The sequence below is a fragment of the Trachurus trachurus genome (assembly GCF_905171665.1).
Source record: "Trachurus trachurus genome assembly, chromosome: 13".
In the NCBI taxonomy this organism is placed as follows: domain Eukaryota; kingdom Metazoa; phylum Chordata; class Actinopteri; order Carangiformes; family Carangidae; genus Trachurus; species Trachurus trachurus.
Window position 1 is genome coordinate 23,400,317 of NC_139892.1, and position 19,280 is coordinate 23,419,596.

The window sequence follows — 19,280 nt, forward strand, 5'->3', positions numbered from 1 at the left end:
AGGTTCAGTTACCGTCGTAGTTCTGACCATAAACGGCAATACGGCGGCGTTATTCTCATGAGCGTCCGCGAAACCGAAAGTAAGGAAACGCTGGTCGGCTCGTTTAAAATAACAAAATAACCATAGAGACAAAACGATATATTTATCGAAAATGGAGCCATTAACAAGTGTGGGTAGCATAGATTCATCCACATTAATGTGAGACTTTTTTATAACCAAATAGAAACTCCTCGTTGTCCCTTTAATGACTCAAGTATAATTAGATTATGATTTGTGCCCATTTGTCTACAAAGATTTTTCTGAATACCATTGAATGCAGCGTAATATTTTTTAAATATTAACATTAATACATTTTATGACAACAAATGGGCAGGTGTGGCATTCACCCATATACAATATAACAATACTGTTATTGAGTTTGATAAATCAAGAAGCTTGAGGCAAAATAATTTTACTAAACAATGTTTTATTAGCAAATGTAAAAAAATCTCACTGTTTGCCCAAGAAAGTGTTCGAATGTGTCAGAAAATGGGTCAAACGAGAAAACGACAAAGGAACAGGTTGATTTTATGACATATTGAGCAAGTACTGGTATAAATAATCTGACTGACAAATTAAGGAGACGACAGAACATTTCTGGACTTGTGTCTGTGTGTGAACAGATGTGACAGGTGTTTAGTTTGGTCCGAAGAAGTCGACCACGCCGTTGCCTTTACGAGCATCGAAGAAGAAGAAGTTCCGGTGAGGAGGGTCTCTCTGGGAGAGAGCCTGAGGACACAGAGAAGAAGAGAAAAGATCAGACATTCTCCACTCTTGTTTTTAATGAACCGGTAAAGTCATGTCAAGAAAACCTGTTTGGGTTTTTCACAGTGAACTCACTGTCTATGAAATACAACAATACAAAATTAAAATCGTTAGGTTTTTTAAACCTTGTCAGCAGGAAATTCTTTAATCCTGACAGGTAAACTCATCAAGGTGACTTGTACGACCTGTTCTGATATCAGTTTATTTTTTTATTATTGCCTGCAGCTGCACACCACGCCTGCCTACCTGTCTGCCTGCCTGCCTGTCTGCCACACTTTCAGGTCTCCAGAGGTCTAAAGTTCAGTTTGTGTGTGTGAGTGAAATCCGTCAGGTTCAGGCGTCAGTCACGCGCTTGCAGAGAGTTTCATCATCATCATCATCGTCATCACAGAGACGGCGGGTTGGCCTTGTGCCAATATGATCCAGTCTGAGTGAACTCTCAGACTGAAATGTTTCTAATCTTGTCAGAGTAAAGTGAAATCTTATTCAGGTCAGGTCAGTGAGAGAGACACTCACTTCCTGTGTCTAGCACTCGGCACCGAACGAACACTGATGAATAAAGATCTTGTTTTTATCGGTGAGGTGAATTCTAATGATCCTGATCAGCACTGGGAACTATTGAACTCACTGACTTCTTAACATTCACCACACACAAAGTTATTCAATCCAAACTAGCAGATTTGATAGTTTAACATTAATTTAGAAGTTTATGAGTCAAGATCTTGTCAATTCACATTTTACAATTAACCCTCCTGTCGTCCTTCTGGGTCAAATTGATCCAATCTGTTCCCTTCCGCCATCCTTCCTTCTTTCCCCAATCCCTTTTCCTTTCTTTCCTTCCTTCCCTTTGTCCTCATTCCTCTTCTTTTCCATTCCATCTTTCTTTCCATCCGTTTTCCCTTCCCTCTTTTCCTTCTTCCTTCCTTTTTCTTCCTCCCTTGAACAAATCTGTTCCCTCCCTCCATCTTTCTTCCCTTACTTTTCCCTTCCTTCTTTCCACAATCCTTTTTCCTTCCTTCCTTTCTTCCTTCCTTCCTTCCTTCCTTCCTTCCTTCCTTCCTTCCTTCCTTCCTTCCTTCCTTCCTTCCTTCCTTCCTTCCTTCCTTCCTTCCGTCCTTATTCCTCCTTCCTTTTTGACCCAATTGACCCAATCTGTTCCCTCCCTCCTTCTATCTTTCCTTCCTTTTCCCCTTCCTCTTTCCTCCCATATTTCCCTTTATCCTTCCTTCCTTCTTTCCTTCCTTCCTTGACCCAGGAGGACAACAGGAGGGTTAACCCTCCTGTCGTCCTTCTGGGTCAAATTGATCCAATCTGTTCCCTTCTGCCATCCTTCCTTCTTTCCTTCCTTTCTCCCTTCCTTCTTTCCCCAATCCTTTTTCCTTTCTTTCCTTCCCTTTGTCCTCATTCCTCTTCTTTTCCCATTCCATCTTTCCATCCGTTTTCCCTTCCCTCTTTTCCTTCTTCCTTCCTTTTTCTTCCTCCCTTGAACAAATCTGTTCCCTCCCTCCATCTTTCTTCCCTTCTTCCGTCCTTATTCCTCCTTCCTTTTTGACCCAATTGACCCAATCTGTTCCCTCCCTCCTTCTATCTTTCCTTCCTTTTCCCCTTCCTCTTTCCTCCCATATTTCCCTTTATCCTTCCTTCCTTCTTTCTTTCCTTCCTTCCTTGACCCAGGAGGACAACAGGAGGGTTAAAGGAGGGTGTGTGGTTAATTAGCTGTTGTGATCAGCCTAAGGAGGTTAACACGGTTGGTTCTCTGTGACAAGCACACAGGACACATACAAGACATTCTTTGTCTTCCCATCACTATAAATATATCTATATTCATCTTTCGGTACATTTCTCATTTCATTAATTTCAAATGGATTTCACAGTTCAAACGAAGTTTTAAGTGTGCTTTGTAACAATAAAGTTCACTAATGAGTTGTTTAACACCCTGAGACACTTCACATCTTTGTCACAACTCCAATAAACAATTTCTTTTAAATAATTGACTGAAATGTTGAGTGTATGAAACAGCTATCAGTCAATATACTGTATGCATGTATACTATTTTTTTTTTCCATTTTTCACTCTCAAATGTCACAATGAGTTCCATAAGACTCGGGCTCCAAACTGTAGTGAACATTGTTTGTACAATCAGTGTTGGTGTAACTGTTCAGTCATATGTTTTCTATTGGATTTCATACTTATGGTCCCATTATGACCTTCACACTTACACTATAAATGGCTTTATTATGTTGTTGAGCTTGAGCTCGGTATAAATCGTCTCTCCTCCTGAGAAGCGGCTGCCAGAGCATCACACTGTGTTTCACTGTGGTCACAGTGTAAATCATTTCCACACAGAGCAGAGCCGCTGCCGTTTCTCTGGATCTGACCCAGAACCAGCTGAGTGGCCAGTTGGCCACCTGTCAGCTGACCGACTGCCTCACACACCAGACCGGTCATCTTCCATCGTTTACTACAGCAGAAAGCTTCCTGAGCGCCAAAGAACTGCCTCATCTTTACAAATGTGCTGCTCACCTTGACGACTTCCTGTCCCAGGACTCCTCCCATGACAGCGCACACCGGAGACATCTCAGAGAAGCAGTAGCTGAGGACAGACAGTACGAGGAGACATTGTGATTAAACAGAGAGCGGGATGTTAAGGAAGTGAGAAACATCAGAGCTGCTAAAATCTCAATTAAAAGCCCTGATAGTTTGTCTGCTGGTTCTCGACACACCGCTGTTATTGTGGCGGCACAGCTGAACTAGATAGCAGAAGCATGAAGGTTTTGGTCAATCAACATTTGCAATCCCTCAGATGCTGGTACAGATAGTGATAATGTGGGAGTGATTCAGTCTCAAAATACTAGTGTGAAATTGGGTCTGACTCAAAGTGGTTAAAATTACATTAACATGGTCAGACCTTCACACTGTGGATGTGAAAGTGTAGTAATTAAAGTCTCACATGCGCTACTAATCTTATGATTAATGATGATAATGAAAAAACAATATGCAGCTTTTTTTTTTTAAATGCTAAAAGAGGAAATACACAGAATCTGACATGCAAAATTGTAAAAGTGGAACTGCTGCCAGGAAACAGACAGTAAGTAATGAACACACAGTCATGGACAGATATGTAGATAGGCTGACTAACAGCCCTATGTTGGCGGGCCGCTGGGTCTTTATCAGTCCTAGGTCAGTGTCACATGTTTTCAGAGTGAAGATTTAAAGAGGAACTATGCAAGATTTATACCTCACCTATGCTACATCTTTAGCTTAACTAACAGCTTTGGAGTAATTGTGATGGTTAAATAAGTCACTTATAACTTGTTAAGGGAAGAATGGAGGCTCTCTGTCTTCAACCTAGTGCCTCTTGCCCGAAAACCAACCTTGCAAGATTAGCGCCTTTAACCCGGTGCCCCAGCTCTCATAGTCCCCGTAATTCGTAATCTCTTCTTTATGACAGATAAGACTATGTAAACATGAATTGCTTTCTCGCTGGCTACGTTGAAAACAAATGCATATGGCCAGGAGGAGGGTTAGCAAAACAGTGGAAAAGCTTAAATAGTTCCTCTTTAATGTTGGAGCAGAGAGCCGGAAGTGTGGTTTTGGTGTCATCCATCAATCATCACTTAATCTATTAATACTGGACTAAATCATCGAGAACCAAAGGGTTAAAGTGGGAACTCTGGGTGTGATGAGGACACAATAAAACATGGAAGTGTCTGAGGACACACATATACAGCAGCAGTATCATGTTTTTCTGTCTAACTCAGCCCAGTGCTCACTAAAACAGGTAATTACACCTGTGAGTGGGTAAGTGCATCTGATCCTGCTGTTGACCTTTAGTTTCAGCACCCTGCTTTGCTTTCAAGACACTTACACACTGGGTTCATTTGACTTGCACATGAGCCTCGACGGCCTGTGTGAGAGAGTTATCTACTAAATGTAAAGTCACATGTCGACTCTGTACCTGATGAAGTCATCATTCAGGAGGTCACTGCTGACTCCCAGGGCCTCGAGGACGTCATCGCGGATCTGTCTCAGGAGCTGACTGTCTGCCGCAAAGGACTGCGGGTCGGGGTCGCGACCCTTGTCGGTGCGAAACTTCAACAGAACTGTGGAGAAGGAGGGATGAGAGAATGAGACTGGAGAAACAAACCAAGGGAAAGAAATGACAGTTGAGGGGCTGGAAACAAGTTTACACCATATTTCTAAAGCAATATTTTCCATATAACAGGGTTCGACAATAACGGTTGCCCGATTGCCCGGGGCAAGTAAAAATTACCGGCGGGCAGGTAGAACCTGCGCGGACTTGCCCGGTCGGGCAAGCACCGACTCAGATTTTATTATTTTTTATTTTCGGACTTTTTATGCATTTATTTTGAAAGGACAGCTGGAGAGAGACGGGGGGAGAGGGGGGGTTGACGCGGAGCAAAGGCACTGTCAGGTGGGATCGAACTGGGTCGCTGCAGCGGGTGCTCTACCAGGTGAGATAGGTACGTCGCTCGCGGCTCGCCGTAATCGGCGATTTCACCGAGCATTTCACTGACGGTGAGCGGCCTGACGCTGCTTCATTAACGCCGCCGCTGTTTCAGACTCGGGGCAGACGCACTGTTTAGTTACCATACCGACGAGCGAACGTGCCCTTTTTAGGTTATAATCCTGTTGTCAATAAACACACGTGGAGACGGCGCTACAACCAGGGGTGTGAAACATGCGGCCCGCGGGCCAAAACCGGCCCAACAGTGGGTCCAATCCGGCCCTCAGCAAGTGTGAAAATTTTAAATTGCACATATTTTTATCAAGAAATTTCAGGTGGTTCATAATATGTTTTGTAAAAGGATAGTTCATTAACTGTAAACATCTTAATAATGTACTAAAACAGAGGAAAAATAGAAATTTTAAAATATATGTATAGGCTATCATGATATTGTTTTACTGGTTAGGCCTACTTGAGATCAAATTGTGCTGTTTGTTACCCCTGAACTAAATTGAGTTTGACACACATGATTGGCTGTTTGCCTGTCACTGTTGTTTCAATGTCCCACATCCTTGGGTTTTACAGGGGCAACTCAATAAACTAGAGTAACATGGAAAAGTCTAGGCTATTTCCAGTAGTTCAAGTCAAATGGCCCCAACCAAGTATTGAGAGCATATAGATGGACATGAACATTTTCATATTCAAAATTATTTTTTAAATTGGTCTTTTCTAATATATATATATATATTTTTAGATACTGCATTAATACTGAAGCTAAATTGTCCACTGCAGCATGTGAATGCAATGAAAAGAATAAAATCTGATTGGAGGAGCCAGCTATCTGTTAAAATGTTGTCCAGGTTAATGTTTTAGCCATTAAAAGGCCCTTCAGTTCAAGATTTCAACTGTGATCGGGCATTAAACAGGTGGCTCACCTGTTCAGATAGGGCATGGAGGGTGTAACTGCTACTGGTCAAATAATGTGAAATAGCAGTTAATTTTACATGTCTGCAATGATTGCCATTTAAATGCAATTATAGATAATAATAAATACTGCTTTCTGAAGAAAGAAGTGTTGTGTAGTGTTGTGTATAGTCAACAGGAAGGATTTTAGTAAGATATAAGTCATGAGCGAAAGTATGCACCACACAACCAGAAAAAAAAAAACCTAGGCAGGGCAAGTAAGAATTTAGATGGGGCAAGTAGATTTGAAAAGTACTTGCCCGACAGGGCAAGTACGAAAAAACCTTAACGTCGGACCCTGTATAATGTGTTGCACTATTGCCATTTAATTTCATTACACTTTCAAGTGACTTCCACAGTCAATTATCATCTTATGGAAAGACAATATCTCATCTTGTCTGCTGCTCCCTTTGAAACGAGATAGGATCGGTATGTGGTTGCACCATCAAGCATTTCATCCGATTAGGCCTACGTTTCCCCCACATCAAGTCAAGAGTGTGAACACACACATTCACACTTACGCTGATGCCCTCACACATTTGCATGTGCTCAACAAGCAAGTAGATTTTGAGTGTCGGCTTCAGGACCGAGTGAGAAATCAAAAATCTGCACTTTATTTGGTCATGAGCAATATTTCAAACAGCAACCGACTTCTGTAACTGCGCCACCCAGGCGCAAACATCAACACCTCGCCCCCATGTTTCCTGTTCGTCCATTAACTTAAACCACATGAGGAAGTCAAGTCCTCCCACGGCCATTTCCACCCAGCGTGGCACATACGCATGCACACACACGTGCACGCGCACACACACACACACAAGTAGTGGCGATGAATCATTTTCACACCTCAACTCTGCCCTTTATCTTTTCTGGTAGAAAGTTAAAGACCGGCACAAATGGCATCACTCTCAGGTCTGTGTGCCAGGCAGGAAATCAAGCAGGGTTTCATCACAAAATGATAATAATGTGCACATGGATGGAACAACGATGGTATCTCTGAACCTCCTCGTGTACATCATAGGTCAGGGGAAATATTCTTGATGGCCCTTTATGTCAAAACCTGCATGTGAAGGTCAAACACTTTTTAAATACTGTATCAAAACAAGATCTGTGCAGAGAGTGAGAGCGAGTTCATGTTTATTTAACACAGCTAGTTTATCAAAGTTGTTATGTACTTTTGAATGGGGTGTTATTTTATTTCTTGTTTATTTTTCCACATTGTGATTTTTATTTTTATTTTTATTTTTTTACAAATTTCACTTCAGTCCAGATATCCATGTGTAAAAGTTGACTTCTGTCCCGTTGTCTAGTCAGACCATCTGTATGTAATAAAAGGCAATAATGTAGATCAAAGATTGTAACATAAGCAAACACACACAGACACACACCCAACCCGCGGTTCAGCTCACCCGACTGTTCCTGGTGAGACAGGAAGCAGTTGTAACAGAGGAAGAGCCACTTCCTCATCGGTCGCCCAAAACAACAACCGCTAGATCCAATTATAGAAACAGCAGAGGAATAATAAACACTGCGTTCTGTCTCACCTTCGCTAAATTAAAAAAACAAAAACAAAACAACGACTAGACTTTGTTTCCACTCACACATTTAGATTGACATGTGAGGAGGACAAGGCAAAGCTCCCAGTGGGTAGGTGGGTTTCAGTGTGGGTAGTTATTAGACAGAAGACCCGACGTCTGGCACTAAACTAAAATTAACCAGCCAAGATGTTCAGAATCAAAACTCACTTGCAAATGATGCATGACCCAAAAAAAAACAAATGGGAGCTTTAGTAAACAAATATGTACCAGACAACCACCATCACATGTCTGAGTCTGGCTGCAACTGCTGAGTGTCTGTCCAACAAATGTTATCACATCGAATGAGATGTGGTACAAAGATCAGGTTGTGTGTGTGTGTGTGTGTGTGTGTGTGTGTGTGTGTGTGTGTGTGTGTGTGTGTGTGTGAGAGAGAGATGAACCTGTCTGATCAGTGTCTGTCTACTTAGCATCTGTCACGTCTATGAATCAGAGTTTGTGTCACATTAGCAGTTTTAATTAACACACACTGTCGCACGCAAGTCTTTGTTTGCATGTGTTAGACACTGTCATGTTTATAAAAATATGGATTTTAGCATCAGCATGGAAATAGCTTCAAGGGCTGTGACTCAATCACTGTTTCAAATATATTCTGATTGACAACAGACGTGGAAAAACAACTAACTGAGAACACTGCTGTGAATGCAGCTGCATTAAAACACTGTATATGTGACCGCAGAGAGCAGGAGAGCAACAAACTGATAAAGGAAACCTGCTGACATTGCAAACAGCCTCACAACAGCCCAGCTATACTGCATCTGATCTTTTAGTCCTAGTCTTTAGAGAGAGGTTTAGTTATGCTGCCTGGGTGTTTAACTCACTATTAGCCAACACTTTACCAATGATGTTTGGAACCTATGACAAGTCACTCAGTCAAAGTTGGATTTACATTTTGCAAAGAAATCATGATTATTGAGAAATATTATGAAGTACTATGTGATCCTATAATAACATACTGTCATCTAATTCACAGGAGCGCACCCAATAACCATTTTGGGTTGTTTCCTGTTGTTATATGCTAATTGTCGAGCTGTTCTCTGTTCTACGCTCAGTGCACATGACTGGCCATGGACAGCCTGTGATGGAAACTAGTATGAAGTGGTTAGGGGATGCTGCAGGGCCAGGTGACGGGAGGGACAATAACAACTCGTATGAGAAGGTCATTGGACACTGTAAATAACCTGAAAAACAGGAACAATTTTGATTTATTTAAAGGGTCAAAATGTTCCTTAGAGTCGACGGTTCCCGAACATTTCTTATTCATGTGCAAGTCGGCGTAACAATATTTCATTCTCACCTAGTTTAAGCAGTCTTAATATCACGTGGCTCATTTTTGTCTTTTCAAACACCCCTGAGCCGAGTTTGACCTTTGACACTCCGCCCTTCGCCCGAGAGTGATATTTACCTTAGATATACCAACCTAACTGAATTGCGTGGATATCAACGTCCATCATTTTGCATGATCAGTGTTTGTGTTTCAGTCCTACGCATTTTCGGTTTCTAATTTCTATACGTTTTTAGACCTTTCAGGATTCCTTGTGATATTTCATCAACTCTCTGTATGGAAATGTTGTTTGTCTCCTGCCTCCCACACAGACATTCAAAAGACCTCTCTGTACGTCACTGCTCATTAGTGTGACTGCTGAAGCAGTCACACTATTGTTCTTCTGTTTGGCCATTTTCTTCCGCCTTTTTACGGTCTTCTTCTAGTCCTTCATACTTTGTGCTATTTCAACAATTCATATATCAAAACGTGCAGCTTTTTTTGAACTTTATTGGCATTACTTTTCTCTTTTTAACTATTTATACTTTTTCAAATATTTAACTTTTTAGATGTTGACAGTGTGCAGATCATTAACAGACAACAGTCTTCTTCACAACCCCACTGTAGTGTAGGGGTTAGGGTGGCTGCTTGCCAACCCTAAGGTCACTGGTTCGAATCCAAGGGAAGAACTCTTGTTATGTTATGTTGAATTCTGCTCTCCTCCCCCGCCTTCAATTGGTTACAGGTGTTTGTTATCTCCTTGATTACTCATACCAGTTTGCAGCACATCATCACATTACAATGAATGACAACAGTCTTGAAAGCAGTGTGTTCTCTGTAGCCGAGTGGCAGAGTAAAGGTTTAGTGATCATATGGTCATGGGTTCGATTCCTGCCTTAGTCATTTCACATCATTGCTTGACTTTTGATTCCAATTATTCAGCTGTCATTGGACAGTCTTTGATTCCTCATAGTATAAAGCTCATTGTATCAAAGGTTTTCTTTACCCCTCACATACTGTCTCTGTCTGTAGTCTAGTGGTTAGCTTGCTGGTCTGGAGACCTGAAGGTTGCTGGTTCAAATCTTGCCTCAACAACAATTATAGTGAATTATTTTCCCAGTTGTCCTCTGTTGACTTCTGATAACTTGCTTCATGTTGAAACTGCTGCTCTCAGCCTGAAATTCACAGAAATTTTCATTCTAAGTCATTCAAGCTTGACTCTCAAGCTTTCTTGATGTTGACAGTGTGCAGATCATTAACAGACAACAGTCTCTGCAACTGTGTGTGCACTGTGGCCTAGAGGCAGAGTGGAAGTCTACTGACCATGTGGTTGTGGGTTTGATTCCGACCTTGGTCAAACATTTGTATGGTGATCACTGCTTGCACTATTTGCTAATTCTGCAACAGCGTTCAGTTGCTATCAGCAGTCACACCATTTCCATTCTTGGAAATGCTTTTTCTAGTTAAAGTGTAAAATGCAGTTTCACAACAAAAATGAATTACTTATAAAATATTTATTAAGCAACACACTACACACTGCCTTGTAATTTTAAAGCATATAATTATTAAATCACATTTGAAGAAAACATCAAGTCAAGAAATAAACACTGACTTATGTTGCGTTGCCTTAATTATCTATTAACCTGTGCTGACTATTTTTGCAGTTAAAAATTGTGAAGAAACTGGAAAAACTGACACATGGTCTGGGATGGCTGTTTCTATGGAAACGGCTGATGTGGAAGATGAAACTGTGAGAATGGATGGGCTACAAAAATCCAAGTCCCTACACAACAACCTGCTTTTGTCTCATTCTGTATGTTTATTAGTTGACATGTTTTTGAAATATGTAGTAATAAAAAATATGTGGTATTAAAAAGTACAGTGAACATATATAAATAAATAAATAAATAAATAAATAAATAAATAAATAAATAAATAAATAAATAAATGTCCATCAGCAGTTACTGGTTACTACAAGTATTAGCTTCTTGGGTCTGAAGATAGTTAAAAATTATCAGACTTTGAATTTAAAATTATATTAATCAAATTAAATACACTGTGTTCTTTTACTTGCTTTATTAATGACATTTGTAAATACCGTGAAGCAGGAAGTAATCCACAGGAGTTCGCTTCAGGCCGGCCTTGGCCTTCTCAGTTGTCCAGTCGACCTCCAGAGCCTCTTTAAGGGTGCAGAAACTGGCCGTCTGTTGGTTGGACATTTTACAAAGTTTAATGTAATTTGTGAGACAAACATGAATTAAGTAGTAGAACAAGTAGTTTGGATTTAAAACAAAGCACAGTTGAGGTCAAACTAGATTAATCTCTTTAATATGGAAGACCTGAAAGGCCAGAAACTGAACCTTTCTTTTCCACAATCATTTTTCTCAAATGTAATTTTTCCATATGTATGAAAAAAGGAGGAGCAACAGAAGTTTCCTTTTTGCAACAGGAAAAAAAAACATTTGAAACATTGTGTTTGCCCAAATTTTTCAGTTGACACTGACTGAAAACAGAAACTTTTGGCCTTTCAGGGCTTCTGTCATTTGGAACAAATGGCAATGATGCATTCATGAAGCACACCAACTGTTTTCAGAGCCAAAACAAAGGAGCTAATAATGAAGGGGGACTGTTTACAGTTTAAGAGTTGTTGAGAAGATAAGACAGTCAAAGCTCTTTTGAAATGTGTTTTTCCATTTAGTTTACTCAACTGTTCATTCTCAGTTGATTACCTCCGGCCTCTATTTAGAGGAAGTCATCTTGCTCCCCGCCCATGCACTGGTTTCATGGAACCAAATATCTTTAAATGTGACAGTGCTCTTTGGCTGGTGGGATAAAACAGAACTCATGTGACAGGGAAATATTGATCCACCTACCTTCTTCACCATGGTGGTCTCGTTGGGGTCGACTTTGACTTTTTTTGCCTCCGGGCCATCGTTAGACTCTCCACTTGCTTTCACTAATTTAGGTTTCTCCCTGAAGAGAGTGAGGAGACACATGTGTGATGTTATGACTTTAGTCACTGATGTTACCTGATAATGATGTAGAAAATTCATCTCTATTTGGATTTCTACTTAATTTTTAAAGGTGGCATAATATTCTCTTACAGCTCTTGTTATTCTTAAACCTTTACGTCATCTTTCATAAAAAAATACCACCACAATAACCACAGCAGCAGAAAACAGAGTCAGCTTGTTGAACACAGAGAAAGTTAATTCAAATTTCACCTGTAATGTGCCAGGAAGCAGCTGTGTGACCATCACTGACGTACAAAAATGAGTTTAACATTACTGACAGATCTGCAGCACCTACACTTGACTGTGGAGCTAATTAAGTGACATGTGGATTACCAAAACACCCAGATTACTGACCTTACTGGACTTATTAAATAGCCTCTAGTATGCCGCGTAAAAACATAAAAGTTATTGACTTTGAAATTAAGAAAATTCATAAAACATATAACATTTCCAATTTCCTTGTTTGTGTTCACGTGCTTTTGAATAACCAAATTCTGATGGTAAAAGAATTGCAGCCATGAAAGCTCACACTTCACATAAGGGTGCAACAAAGTGTAAAACACAGATAGTTCACACGTGCGCACGCCACGCACACACACTTTTTTGTGTCTATGTGGGTGTTTGTGGTGAATGCAAAAAAAAAAAAGTCCCACTAGATTCTCCTGAGACATTGTGTTCACAAGAGCGAGAATGGTGTGAGTTTACAGTGACCTTTGACCTCCAGGTGAACGTTTGTGCAAAACGGCGTTACTGAGGCGTCACCTTCAGGGAAGACGACGAGGTGGACGGACGACACAGAAACACACTTCCTCCATCCACAGCTGTCACACACGTCAACTCCACATTTAAAAAAAAACAAAAAAAACAGTAACACTCACTCAACGTAGTTGTGTTCCTTTCCGAGGTTGCAGAACATGTAACCATAGTAACCGTAGACGTGCCCACAGAACACCTTGATGTTGCGCTGGGAACAGAGCTGGTCGACCCGCACCATCAGGTCTCTGGAGCAGCCTGTCAGACACACCTGAGGGAAACACAAACACAAGGCTACAAGTCATATCACCGTAGCACAGAGTGGAACGAGTCTTTGTGCTCGACAGGTTCACATCAGGGATTACTACCTGGAGGTTTTTAGACAACACCGACCGATCAAGATGAAATGAAACAAAACTCTGTCTCAGCGTGAATCGAACATGATGTTGGAGGCAGTTTTACACTGTACAACAGCGAAGCAGCACAGAAGCAGAAACAGCACAAACCCTGTTCGACAGACTAACCGTTTCACAGAGACAACTCAGCGAAGGCGTCCTAGGTGTGGCAAAAACACAGGCCTTCTCTGTTAGTATGAATGTTTGACTCCTTCAGGATGTGTGTGCAGTGATGGATGTTCTTGGATCCCTTGCTGCAAATGAGATGCAGTTTACTTACTTTTCTTTTTGAAATTTTAATCTATACAACTGAAGATCTGAGAAACTGAACTTGCATTGCCTTCCACCCTCTCCTCCTCTAACACCCTGCTGTTTTGTTTTTGCGCTGATACTCAACTTATCTCCATTACTATTATCATAACAAACCTGCTTGCACTTAATCCCTAAGGGACACATAGACTTATTTCAATCTGAAACTGGCAAGAAACTTTAAAAAAAACAAAAAAAACAACATCCTCTGTAACTTTCTGCTCGCTGGATTCTTAGATCAACAAGAAAACTGAACTCTTCCTGGTTTGCTGCCAAACTGACTGAGTCACACCTCCAAATGGCCAAACAAAGCTAAAGTCAACACAGTCAGTGACACAGTGTACCAGGGTGAGACCAGGGTGGGCCTGTGTCCCACTGTAAACAACTGACCAGTGGGGCTGGGTCCACCTTATCCTGCTGACCCAGCCCAGCACACCCAAAACCCCCTCAGCTCACTGATAAGACTGATGCTGCGTCTTTGGCATCACAGCAGCAGGCTGACCAGTCAAACTCCACTAAATATCCATATTCAAAAAAGTATTGATACTGAAACGTAAACTGTAAACTGTAAAGGAAACACTGATCGTCAAAATGGATTTCCAACAGAATGAGTTGTCAACATCTGGAACATGTGTAGACTACGGCCTGACCCCGCGCTGACGACTCAGTGAAACTATATCAGTTTCATCCTTGACACAAAGCAACAGGAGCCTGGCAGACACACAATTAACATCCATCTTGTTCCTTCCTCAGAGTGATATGAGACTACTATCTGACCCAGAGCAAGGACGTGATCCAGGCGTCAGGAAAACAAGGAGGGGAAGGACAGCAGGACAGCAGGGAAACTGGAAATCTGCTTTTTAAAAACGATGACAATAAGCACAAAGAAAACCTATTTTCTGAATGAGAATCTTACTATGAGCCCCGCGGTTCTCCATTAGCAACATATAAACCTAATTAGAACAATACTAGTTACTTCACATGAGGCATTTTTGGTATTTGTGCTCTTCCCAGGAGAAAACCAGTGGGAAAGGGGAGCAGTTTTAAGGAATTTAAATGTGAAACTGAAGACAAAGAAAAATGCATATTCCTCGGCCCCTCTGTGTTTTTCTTCTGGTGTTTTCTGTTCCTTCTCAGGAGAAGCTAAAACTAATTACTGCAGAAAGTTTTTATTATGGTTATTATTCTTGTTGGTGTTATTATACTGTAAACAAGCAAAGAGAGACTGGGGGAGCCGGTAGCCAGTCATCTGTACTCTGCAGGTACCAGATGGACAGCGTGTGCTTTCTTTCATCCTTCAGTAATTAGGCATCTCCTACGAAAATGTTGACAACACTACAAACGTTCCACTTAAACCGCCCTCCATTTTCCTACTGAGCCGCACAGAGATACGTGTGTGGAAGCAGATAAAAGCAGAACGAAAGAGAGAGAGAGAGAGAGAGAGAGAGAGAGAGACCCCCCTCTGTTTTTCAGTTGTTGTTTTTATCCATTGTCTTTTAAATTATCCCGCCTTCTCTGCTCTAACCCGCTCCTACCATCATCCATTTCATCCTATCTCTGCTTCACTCCGTCCCACCGTTACCGGCCTCATCTTCCTCCCATCCCACTCTCCTCCCCCCGCCCCCCTCCTCATGACCCTCACTTCACAGCCCCAGAGGGAGAGGGCTGCCGGCAAATCAGACACAACATGAGGGCAGAGAAAAATCTCTCTTCTGACGGTCTTCACAGACCCTTTAATGGTGAAAGTGGAGTGTGTGTGTGTGTGTGTGTGTGTGTGTGTGTGTGTGTGTGTGTGTGTGTGTGTGTGTGTGTGTGTGTGTGTGTGTGTGTGTGTGTGTGTGTGTGTGTGTGTGTGTGTGTGTGTGTGTGTGTGTGTGTGTGTGTGTGTGCCTAGGGAAATTAATGGAACAACTTCTATGTGTTTAAAAATTGTATATATAATCATTTCTCTCTATTGCTCAATCTACAGAAAAATCTAATAATGTTGGTTACAGTCTATTACTGCACCAACAACTATGTTATCATGTTTTACTATGTATACATCCAGTGGGGATTAAACACCTCTTACACCAACTCAGAAACATCATCCTGGACTCACACACTGACATCAGATGTGTGAGGAAATAGTAAATCATTTTGCTCATTTGCAGTTTCACATCAGATAAGTGACAGAACCAGCAAATTTAACAAGTTCAAATTATGACGCAATAAAGTTCTGCATCATTTCCTCATGGTGACTGAAATAAAACAATGACAGTCTCAAAGCTGAATTTAAACTTTTATGTTGTTTAAGGATTTTCACATCCATAGTGGGTCAACACACTGTAGGAATTAAAACCATTTTACTACATCTTTTTTTTCTTCACTAGTTAGTAGGCTATCCAAAGTGAAAAACTAAATTACACGCCTTTATCTGCCAGCCTCATTTTAAATTAGTCATATACTGTATCAGTTTCCAATCCACTGTCCTCAAAGATAGGGACAATTCAAAATACATATTTTTTGTCCTAATATTTACTTAAAATGATATGTAGTATAATATTTTAACAATCGCCTGTGAGGTGTCAATATTTGTTTGAGTTGTCTTTGAGGTGTGACTTTTCAACAAAGTAGGCCTATTACATTGTGTGCAAAGCTTTCAAAGGCAACAATCAGACATCTAAGTTGTTTTTGTATCAACATGTGAAAGTACAATTAGCAACATCCTCCACCCACTCAGCACTGCCGTGAAAACCCTGCTTGACCATATAAGGCAAACACAGTCCTCAAACTAGCAACTGTTCACAACTTCACACTATGTAATTAGTATGTAATATGTGGCTATTAAATTGTATTTAAGATGAAATGTAACTGTTAGTACCGGTATTTCCTGAAGAAAGAAGACTGCAGCCTCACTGTATAAAAAACAGTCTAATGCAGGTGTTTTGGCCCTGGGGCCTGACAGAGCCAAACATGGAGATGTTTGTTTGTCTAATAGTCATTTCTACAACATAAGAAACGAGTGACATCTAGTGGTCGGACTGAGAAGAAGCAGTGACGTTAAACTGTTATAGACATGAGTTGACACAAAATGAGATTCAAATCAAACAGTGAGGAGATGCATCACAAAAAAACATTTTTAACATCAAGTGTTTTGGATTGCATTATCACATGTCAACATCTGATTTAAAAAAAAAAACACGTGGTGTAATTCGGAGGTAAATCATTTAGCTCAGCTCTGAAATGTCTCATTTGTTTGTTGACATTTCACAATTCTTTAACACAACTGTCCTTCAGTTGTCCAGTCAATGTTTAACTATCTTCACTTCAATGTTTAATTTGCACTCACTGCATCGAACTGGAGAAAGAAGTCGTCCGGTTTGTCTTCGATTTTGTCTGTGACGGCGTGGACCTCGACCATTGGGTTGAGGTTCTGAGCTCGCTCCAGGGAGGCCTGGGCTCGGTTCTGACCCTGAGCCGTCACTGGAACCAGGAACTGAGCTCGACATGAGTCCTCTGACACCTGGTGGGCACACAAATGGGGGAACGCATGTCACTGAGTGAGGGTTGGGTTGGACTTGTTGAGAGCTTCCTGAGAAGCCCACATTGTGACGGCAGCTAAAACTTTGTCTGACACAGCCGAGTGTCAGTGTCCAGTGAATGTTTGCTTTACTTACTACTTACTTCAATGGAATTACTGATTCCATTCGCTTACAAATTAAAGACATATTTCAGCATTTTGGCAAATTCGCCCATTGCCATAATCCCTACAGTTTAAGGGGTAGGTTTGTTACCTTTAATTGTCGGTGCAAGCTGTTTTGAGATCTTGTTGGATTGTGTATTTGATGAGTTTTGAGGGAAAGCAGGAAATACCATGAGCCTCCGTAGCGTTAGCAGAGCAGCTTGTATCTCTGCCCCTGCAGATCTCAAAACAGCTTGCACTGAAAATTAAAGGTAACAAACCTACCCCTAAAACTGTAGGGATTATGGCAAAGGACTAATTTGCCAAGATGCTGAAATATCCCTTTAAGTTCAAAATATTTATCAATGAGTTACAGTGACAGGACCACAAAGGGAAAAAAAAAACATTCATGCTATAGATGTACAGTATGTCCTCTCTATTCTCCACATAAAGCCAGAATTAAACTGTCACTGTAGCTGTCATTCATTCATCACCAGCTGGTAAAAGTACTAGATAAAAAAAAAACACATTATTACTTTGCCACATGCACCATCTACTGGACATGTCTAACACTGCAAATACTTCAGCTGCCACATAAGACCATTTTACATTGCGTTATTTTATGGGCAACGGATACATTAGATAGACATTTAGTTTATTGCTGAGATTCAAGCGGAAGCTGAAATCCTCTCTGTGGACAATTGTGTGGAGATGGCAGGAAGAGGGGGCCCTGTGTGTACCTGTTCATGATCCAGCAAAGTGAGCCCCTTAACCCCAGCCAGGATTAGGTTTTTGGCCACTTCAGCCCCAAGACCACCTAAACCTGCGAGGAGAACACGAGATCCTCGCAACCTGTGACGAAAAAAAACTCATTACGGTATTCACTGCTCATTGTATGCATGAGAATGAGATCTTGTGCTGTGTGGATTTTATCTGCACATATCAACATTACTGTTGTAAGCAACAGTGAAGGGGGTTGTATATTTAATTAGGATGGGACATTAAAGGCGTCCTGTGGCCATCTTTCCTCTAAATATGTCCCGTGGCGTGGATACAAAAGCAGTTGATCTACTGAACTACTGGCCTGTTTGTTATTTAACTCTAGTATGTGGAGGAAATATCGGCCATATGTGGCGACAATATAAATAAATAAATAAAAACACGACCTATGCATGTGCCGTTATTGATAACCACAAGGAAAAGCGACCATACTTTATACTCCAATAATCATTTAAACACAATTGCTCGCATTTCTTTATATAAAAGTCAAACCCGGTGCAGCCAGTGCCACAAGTGAAGCCTTCCGTCGCACCGATTAGCCTAGTGAGCTAACCGAGCTAACTGACCTCTTCTGGGCATCCAGACCCCATAGTCGGATCTGGCGGTCGTACTGTGCCGCTTCTTCCTCGCTGATGACCGGGTCCTCCTTTTCGATCATATCGATCATTTCAGTTCACTCTAAAGAAGGTGATTTCGCCGTAAAGTGGTCGTATTTTGCAGGCTCAGAAGAGGTGTTTCAAAATGCCGCGACAGTCCCGCTGAATGGACGCTGGATGATGACGTACACAGGACAAAACAAAAGATGTGTTTTCGCATTTTAAATACAATTTTAAAAACATTTTTCCAATTAATTTTACTAATTTGTGAATATTTGCCTTTGATTTACCAGTTGATTTATTGTATCAGTTTGTCGTTGGTTTATAATATGGCATTTTTTGATACCGCGTTATTTTTTGGTAATAATGGTTTGGTTATCAAATAAATGTAAAGGGGTTAAACTGCTAATTCACGTGTAGGCCATTGAGTTCATCGATATAACTGCAAAATCATGACTACAAAACTACAGCCTTTGTTCTACATTTTACCTTTTATCACACAACGTTAATGCTAATTTGTGTAAAATTGGCCCTGAATTTCGTCTTTTGCAAACCATTTTAAAGCAATGGGATTATAAAATCCTATTGCTAGATTAATTAATCCAGCATCGATACAGCTAAATGGGTAGTTTGAGGAATTGGGGAAGGGGAAGAAAGTTAGTTCTGAGATTCACAGCT

General features: G+C 41.0%; 1 protein-coding gene across 1 annotated transcript; it reads right to left on the bottom strand.

Annotated features, from left to right (window-relative positions):
* Positions 1-446: 446 nt before the first annotated feature.
* On the bottom strand, positions 447-18,774 carry sae1 (SUMO1 activating enzyme subunit 1). Its single transcript, XM_083984938.1, has 9 exons — positions 18,573-18,774; positions 17,967-18,078; positions 16,894-17,067; positions 12,987-13,132; positions 11,968-12,067; positions 11,193-11,298; positions 4,763-4,907; positions 3,328-3,397; positions 447-768 (listed from the first exon to the last, which is right to left on the bottom strand). The coding sequence occupies exons 1-9, from the start codon at positions 18,671-18,673 to the stop codon at positions 676-678; spliced, it is 1,047 nt and encodes a 348-aa protein (XP_083841064.1). The 5' UTR covers positions 18,674-18,774; the 3' UTR covers positions 447-675.
* Between the last annotated feature and the right edge of the window lie 506 nt (positions 18,775-19,280).

Coding starts and splice junctions, on each gene's coding strand:
- sae1 (XM_083984938.1), bottom strand. CDS start 18,673: ATGATCGATATGATCGAAAAGGAGGACCCGGTCATCAGCGAGGAAGAA. Junction 18,079..18,572: donor GGTCTGGATGCCCAGAAGAG/GTCAGTTAGCTC, acceptor TTTTCGTCACAG/GTTGCGAGGATCTCGTGTTC. Junction 769..3,327: donor TGGGACAGGAAGTCGTCAAG/GTGAGCAGCACA, acceptor CTGTGTCCTCAG/GCTCTCTCCCAGAGAGACCC.